Source organism: Phragmites australis, chromosome 1 (genome assembly GCF_958298935.1).
Source record: "Phragmites australis chromosome 1, lpPhrAust1.1, whole genome shotgun sequence".
Taxonomy (NCBI): Eukaryota; Viridiplantae; Streptophyta; class Magnoliopsida; order Poales; family Poaceae; genus Phragmites; species Phragmites australis.
In genome coordinates, this window is record NC_084921.1 from 39,438,137 (window position 1) to 39,446,234 (window position 8,098).

The 8,098-nt window shown below is 40.9% G+C and overlaps 1 protein-coding gene across 4 annotated transcripts; it reads right to left on the minus strand.

The window, feature by feature from the left end:
- Nucleotides 1–859: 859 nt before the first annotated feature.
- Nucleotides 860–3,933, minus strand: LOC133918534 (peptidyl-tRNA hydrolase, mitochondrial). Of its 4 annotated transcripts, none has more exons than XM_062362462.1 (8): nucleotides 3,623–3,933; nucleotides 3,061–3,145; nucleotides 2,375–2,442; nucleotides 2,248–2,298; nucleotides 2,063–2,136; nucleotides 1,591–1,649; nucleotides 1,370–1,523; nucleotides 860–1,289 (listed from the first exon to the last, which is right to left on the minus strand). In XM_062362462.1, the coding sequence occupies exons 1-7, from the start codon at nucleotides 3,839–3,841 to the stop codon at nucleotides 1,384–1,386; spliced, it is 696 nt and encodes a 231-aa protein (XP_062218446.1). In that variant the 5' UTR covers nucleotides 3,842–3,933; the 3' UTR covers nucleotides 860–1,289; nucleotides 1,370–1,383. The 4 variants fall into 4 exon arrangements, with proteins under 4 accessions (XP_062218446.1, XP_062218454.1, XP_062218437.1 ...); XM_062362470.1 differs by having other exon boundaries at nucleotides 1,447–1,523; nucleotides 3,623–3,932; XM_062362453.1 differs by having other exon boundaries at nucleotides 860–1,309; nucleotides 1,447–1,523; nucleotides 2,248–2,289; nucleotides 3,623–3,931.
- Between the last annotated feature and the right edge of the window lie 4,165 nt (nucleotides 3,934–8,098).

The window sequence follows — 8,098 nt, forward strand, 5'->3', positions numbered from 1 at the left end:
CTGCCGCGCTAACCCATTGAGCTATGACGTCCTTGTTCTAGCACCGACAACAGCGGTCCTCTACTTCCCGCGACTAGCGGTGTCATCAGTACCCCACCCTACATCCACCACCACTGTTGTGCCGTCGCCATTGACATCCTTTCTTTTAAACCTTAACCCTAACTCGGCGGGGTAAATTGTCATGGCAGAGAAGGAGGGGCCGGCTGAGGCATTGATCTTGAGGCACATAGGACCAAGCAAAAATCGAGTGTTGTGGAGGCCTGGAATGCTCAGGTAAGATTTAGTTTCTTTGGAAAATGTCCGTGTGAAAATTAAACATATTCGTATAACAATCTTGCGAAATTGAACCTTGGTTATAAATGATGAATCATTCAGCTCAGCTGTTCAGTCGTTCAAGGGTCCTGGCATTCTAACCACATATAGATGAGCAATCCAATGCTAATTTTAATGATCACTACATTCTTTCTGCATGCTTTTCAACGAGCATAGTTTTCTTCTCTTTTTTGGAAAGCAAATGAGCATCGCTTATTCAGAACGTGGAGAATCAAGAGCGAGAGGACGAGCGCTGCCGATTGATTTCGGATGGATATAGTACGGGCTGGAGGAAACGTCGAGGGGCCCGGTCTCATTGTCACCACAGGAGGTCACATCTGAGGGATGTGATGAAGCATAGCATATTCCGGCCAGCTCCTATCCGGATTGAAATAATATCTCGTGCTCTAACCAAAACCAAAAGGCTGTCAATTACTGTGGCATGAGGTAGTCTGCGTGAACCCTGCAAGAACACGAGGAGCGTACAACCAGTTTTGCTGAATTCAGTGAGTACATGGCACAGTGTATGCAGAAGCAAGATTGCAAATTCAGACGAAGTCACTGTGAAGCCTCTTTAACAAAATGCCAATTTTAGTTCGGAGTTCTCACATTTTTCAAAAGTAGAAGGTATAGATGTGAAGTAAGAAACAAACCAGTACAGTATACATAGTGCCGAGAGATCATGAATTCACAGTACTTGAATTGCTCGTATAGATACCAGATGCTTGAATGAACTCTTCAGTCGCCAGGGTTTCCTTGCAGTAAAAATGGCCACCCACCATCAAAGCATTTGGATGAACTGAAGCTGACTGCATTGTGATGTACTGGAGTTACTGCCTCAAATCAATCCCTTTGGCGTACGAGCAAATTGAACAGTTTATCATCTATTTAACATTTCAGATGCTTGTGATGTATTCACGTAAGTTGCGCTTTTGTTGAATCCTTCAAGTACCATTATTCGTACTGCCTCCAAGCCCCTATGGAATGCAAAATCAAGCTGCGTAAAGAGATAACTTTTGTTACCGTGACTTTTTTCACATGGATCAATGTAGAGTACCACGTTTTAACAAGTTATGTGCTACTCATTGAACGATGTGCTGAACTGAAATATCTCCAAAGCATTCTAGAGAAAACCTCTTCTTGCTCTTTCTTGTTGAAAGGCCGGAGAACAAAATTCGCAGGATCCATCTTCCCAGGTGGTCGTCCGATGCCTCCAAAATATCATCACAAGAATGTTTCAGACTTAGCAACTGGAGAGAAGAGGGAGAAGTGCCATACCAATTCTTAGACGTGGAAAATCACGACTTTGTTTCAAATGGTTGATGATGCTTCTCATCCTGCACATGGTGGAAAAATGGTTAAGTACAGCAAAAAGCTCATCTCCAAACAACTGCAATGGGAAGAACTATATGAATCAGTATTGTGTGGGTTCTTTCTTTTGTGAAGAAAAAGATGGAGAAATAAAACTACAAATGAACACATTACCAAAGTTTTCCTGCTGCGTTTTGTAAGAGCTAAGCACCTTATAATCAGTTTCTAAACATCAATATACGATTGCATTATAACATGTCCAAAGACAGGAAAAAAGGATATGCTCAAAATATCCTTCTGTTAGGTGAACTTGAGAGTACAGAACAATTATGTGCCTCCAAAATCATGAGGCCTCCAGCATATAGTGTGTATGGCAGAGAACACTAAAATATTGACTGAGCTATACATAGAATAGATGTGTAGAAGATAACTGGAGTACCCATTATGCCCGCCATGCCCACCCTTCGGCAGTAGACGCAATTTTGCAAAGGGTAAATCTAGATCATCATACATCTGCAGAGAAGAGAAGAGAAGAGAAGAGAAGAGAAGAGAAGAAAAGAGTGAAGTAAGAATCAGATTATAGCGATCTGTGGTAAAAAGCAGCAGCTGAAAAAAAACATTTACCACAACGACTTGATTAAGTGGTATCTTGAAATACGAAACCAGCTGCCCCACCTGTATAATTCAGTGTATGTCAAAAAAGATAAAAAGAAGGATTGTATTCAAGGTTGTTTGGAATCATTATACTTACAGACTCACCACTTGCATTCATAAAAGTTTGCGGCTTGGCAAGCATGATAGGGGAATCACCAATACGACCTGAATAATAACAAAACAGTTTTTGTTAATAGTACTTACTACCACATACAGAATTTGAAAGAAGTAACAATGCATCTATTTACATTAAAAAAAAATCATGCATAGAGTATTCTAAACATACAGCTTTTTCTCTAGGACAATACTCAAGAAACTGCATATAAATTGTTATGAGACAATTCTTGTAAGTTACAACACGTTTGGCTGCAAATGTAAGCAAGCAAAAATTGAGGAACAAGATTTTTCTCTGGCCACTTTTCAATCAAGATAGCATCCAAGCCTTCCCGACAAATTCACCATGCAAAGAAAAAAAAAACTTAGTATGGATATTGTGTTTGGCGCAACTTATTGCTGGCTTTTGCTTCTCAAAAGCTATAAACTGAAATAAACAAGTTGGCTTATTGCTGGTTTTTGAAAAGATGAAAAGTTAACTTCTAATGAAATAAACTAAAAGTTGATAAGCTGGCTGAGAATGGCTTTTCTGAAAAGTTGATGTGCTGAGAACTTAAAAATTTCTAGTAAAAGCAAACACCTTTTGACATAAACCATAAGCAGCTTTCAACAAAAGCCGTTTTTTAGCAAAAGCTCATAAGTTTTAGCTGTGCCAAACAGGGTCATTACCTTTTCCAACCATTGCCTTGAACTGCATACTGCTTAGAGATATACCCTCAGCTTCTGCTATAACATCAATCATCTCGAATCCAACCTGTAAATAATCAGATATGGCCTCAACTCCAATAAAGAGTTGCACAATAGAGTATTTACAAACAGAATCAAAATGGAAGACTCAGTTTGTATGTTCTAATTCTGTTCCACAAACCTGAGCTTAAAACCATAGCAACCTTAAACCATGGTATGAATTATAAATTTCTCTGCAAGAAAAGTAAAATCTTCTTCTCACTTCTGAGTCGTACATTTTAGTGTTTCTATCTCATTCTGTATACAACAAGTACCCATTGAATACCATAAAGAATACTGAAATTATAAAAGAAAGCAAGTCGACAATCTCATATATTTAAGACCTTAACACATATGCTTCTAAAGTTAAAGTGTGCAATTTTTTGGCTTAAAACTCAAATCTTTACCAATTACGCAACCCTTTAGAAACTAGGGCGAACAAACCCTCAATTCCACGTGCAAAACTGCTGCTTTCACGAAGAACAGGTTTGGTCAGGCCGCTTACGTTGTGGCGAGTCCCCTGGTACACCTTACCGGGGTTCCCGAGCCCGACGAACAGCCACGGCTTCCGTGCGGCGCCGTCGCCCGCGACCGCGGCTGACGAGGAGCTGGCCCGGCAGGGGGTGGCGGAAGCGGAGGTGGGCATGCATCTGGGCCTCGCGCGGGGGAGTGAGAAGAGTGGGGAGGGAAGGCGGGAAGCCGAGGCGCCGGAGAGCAGCCGCATCGCTGCCGCCGCCGCCGCCGCGGGTACGAGCTGGATACACCAGGGATTGCTTTGGACGAGGCGGGCCGGGATTCGGAGTCATATTGGGCTTTCTTAGGTTAGACTGGCTGGGCTATCAACTCAGTTAGATTGAGTTTTTTAATTTTTACATTTTCTGACATTAATATTTAAACAAATAGACTCCTAATAGAAAGATTTGTATAAATATTTGCCTACCGTCCTCTGAAAAAGTTTTTCAGAGGGGTGGTTAGTATGCAACGGTGGCACGGATACCTCTTATCGTCCTCTGAGAGGACGATTAGGCCCCACACTCTTCTTAGCACCTATCCACTCCGCGTGTCCGCCCCTCACCGCGCCGTCTGAGAAGCCAGAGGGCGGTTAGCGCCCCTACTGTCCTCTCAGAGGGCGGTAAGCTCAGTTTTATTATAAAAATAATAAAAATCCCAGATATTATCTAAGATAAAAATAATAAAAATCCTAGAAAAATATTAAAGTGAAGATAGAATAAATCCATATAAGTGAAATAAAAAATCACACTAAATGTTAGATAGAATGTGTATATGAGATGAGTACATAGAATTTAAACATTATTAATAGCATGTAGGCTATATCTAAGATACATACACAACTTAGGTAATAGACTAAAATGATATAACCATTACAGACGAAATGACCCTTGAAGCTGTCTGTACCTTATATCTCATTCCATCCAATGGTAATCGTATTATGGAGATTTTAGTCTACGTGGTGCCGGTATATACAAAAAATAATCAAAGTTAGGATCTCAGTTATCTGCCCTGTTGTCAAAGAATTCGCAATGGCGTGGAGTTCTCTGAGGAGTAAGCAAGAAGTCATTATCGTCAAAACCAACCCCTTCGGTTGTGGCGGAAATAGTAGAAGCACGTCCTCTTGTGGTTGTTGTCGAACAACCACCTGTTTCATGGCGACTCGAACCACCGCCTCTTTCACAATGGCGTGAATGTCTCGAATGACCACATTTGCGTCTCCAGTTATGTCCGAGTAGGCAGCCGTCACCTAAGAGTAGATGCAGCCCAAAAAAGTTCTCGATGAGTTTGTTTAGCAACTCTTCATCATAAGGGAATATCTAGTATAAAAAAGAACATACAAAAATATAAACATGTTTTAGAAGTGCAACATAACAATTAAATGGCACATGTAATAACGATGAGCGTACCTTAATGTGCTCCTCGTACCGCTAAAGGTGCATAAATATCATGTGTGCTCGCTTGCTAAAACACTTTACTATGTCGGCTAGTTCGCACACCCTGAGGCCACGTGGTCGGAAAACTCCTAACTCTGTCTAGTGAACGGCAGAGAAGAAGCTACGGTGCTTCTTGTCCACTACAGGGTCAAGAAGCTTGGGGTCGGTGGGTGCACCATATCTGCATTGAAACCAAATTTAAACAGTTTGTATTATACATATAAACACAACTACGTAAACAACATATAACATACAGGTACACACAGTTATATGAACATATTACAACATATAGATACACAATCAAATAGGAATGTAAGGTTCAAATACAACATATATAGGTAAGGCGGTCAGCTTACAAATATAAAATCAAGATACACTAAACACATTCACACTTGACTACCGTCATGACCCCATCTACACAGTAGGTGCATTTTTCGGACAATTTTAGTATGTGTGACCATTTTCATCACACTTGCTGCATCACTTTACCCTTGGACCTACCTCGGATTCATCTATATTGTTCCAAATCCACTGAGTTTGTCGATGTTCCGTTGTGTACTTCATATTCTCTTTATCTACCACGTACATTCGCGCGGGACCTGGATCACTTGTAAACATGTCAAAATACTATAGCTATAAAGCTCATAATTCCATGTCTTCAGTATCCGATCCTTCATAAAGTAGCGAGAACATATTGTCAGTCCAATATATTGGACTCCCCGCATGTAGATATGACGTGTGTATATGTCTTGTGTATCAATTGTGGCTTTTTTTCACGTATAGATGCATGTTCCATTGCTAAGCACATACTCTTGCACATGGTGCTCATGTCTACCACCCCTACGAGCCTTATCCCAGCACAAGACACTAAACATGTGCTCCGCAGTTCCTTCCTGATTTACGCGGTGCATATGTGCATTCTTTCTGACCTTCTCCATATAGTCACATAACATCGATCCATCTCGCATATGGTTATCTGTCATTTCCTTTGAAGCAGCTATGTAGCGATCAATGAAATATCTGCAAGTTTCATGCATAATGGCTTCAACAATTCTAACAAGTGGGAGGGACCTCATACCTCGCATAACCCAGTTGTAGATTTTAGCAAGATTTGTTGTCATTATGCCATACATTTTCCCTCCAGTGTCGTACATCAATGCTCATTTCTCTTTTGGCTCATTTTGTATCCACTGTGAGAAGTTCCTAACTATTGACCCTGACCTTCTTACTATCTAGGGAGTATCTGCTGGGATGGGTCCAAGAGCAACCGGCTCATCTCTAGTATATGCTACCTTAGCTGTCTGCTTCGTGGTTGGTTCGTTCAGTCTTACCCATAGTGCGTTGAACTTTCTCTGCTGGTTTTGGCTGTACAATTTCTTGAAAAGATTAATGAAGTCCTTGTTTTTGAATTGTCTGTAAAAGTTTCCACCCATATGCCTTATGCACTACCTGCTCTTCAAGTCGGGCCATTATGCTCTTACACATCGTCGAACACCGCCGTATTGCATATCCAACAAAGCCTGCAATAGCCCTACATGTCTCTCATGAATCAAACATACATCAGGTTGATCCAGAACAATAGCATTCTTGACCTGCTCAAGTAACCAATACTAGTTGTCCCCATTCTCGCTCTCCACGAAGGCAAACCGTAGTGGCATGACTTGGTTGTTCCCGTCTACCTCAATTGTAGACAATATCTGTTTTTTATACTTCCTAGTGAGAAATATCCTGTCCAAGCAAATAATGAGTCGACAGTATCTAAATGTCTTGATGGTTGCCGCAAATGCAAAGAAAGCATACTGCAATACTCGCTTTTCAGGCTTCTCACTCGAAGGGTAATGCTTGATGTCAAAGTAACTTCCAGGGTTTCTCGCATATATTGTGGCTAGTTGACATGCTAAATTGTCATATGAATTTTTGTATGTTTCAAACTTCATCTCAATAGCTTTCTGTTCCTCCCTCCATGGCTTGGGATAGTTTATTGTGTATTAGAATCTTTTCTCAATATAACAAATTATTAAATGTGGTTCATACTTTAGGTTGTTCACAATCTCTCTGTACATAATATTGGAAACAAAAGTAGATGATATGTTCATATGGAACAACTCTATTTTCTTAATGTGATACTTATGCTCCCTAACTATTGAGCACTCCTATTGGTCAACCTACTTCCCCCTGAATGCGTGCACCCATCATGGATAATCAGGCATTAAACACTTGACGTTGTACTCCCTTTTCCTTGACTTCACAACCTTGAACTATCTTTGAAGAGACAACGATTAGAATTTCACTGCATCAATAACAACCTCCTTAGTAGAGTACATAGCATCATGGGACACCTCGTTCTCATGATATTTCTACGGTATCCAATGACCCTCACTGATCACTAGCTTTGAAAATTCCTAATCCCTCCATTCTGTAGAAACAAGAGTATTTTCCTTCTCGTTAGATAAATCCTTATCGGCAATGGCTTCCTTGAGCTCCTGATCCTCCCTCTCCATCTCTTCAATTATGCTAGAGATGTGCCCCCTCATTGGCTACACCCCTCGGTTGCTCGTCCCCAACAGTTGTCGGGTGTGCTTCGTCCACCACTATCTGACTTGTTCTTGCTACTGCTTCCATAACATTTTTCTCTGTTAAATCCTTCCGGTACGCCTCAGCTAGTAGCACAAGAGGGAGACCATGTTCACATGCTATATCTACGTATTATCTCCGAGTAGATGTCGTATTAATCGGGATGAGCTCCCCGAAGTACCCTTGAGTAGCACGGCTCTCATCTGAAGCTCATGTTGCCAGGGATCCAATTGAAAATAGCACATCAACCACTTGCACACGCCCACTATGATTCTCTCATTGGCTCTACTAAGTCCCTTGATGACATGCTTACATCAAAAGAGATCTACACTGCTAGGACCATAACCAATATGAACTTCAGCATAATATATCTGAAAATATAGCTTATCGGACATCTTTGGAAACATCCAAAAATATGTTCAACGTTATTACTGGAAAACTATACTTATGATTATCGAAAC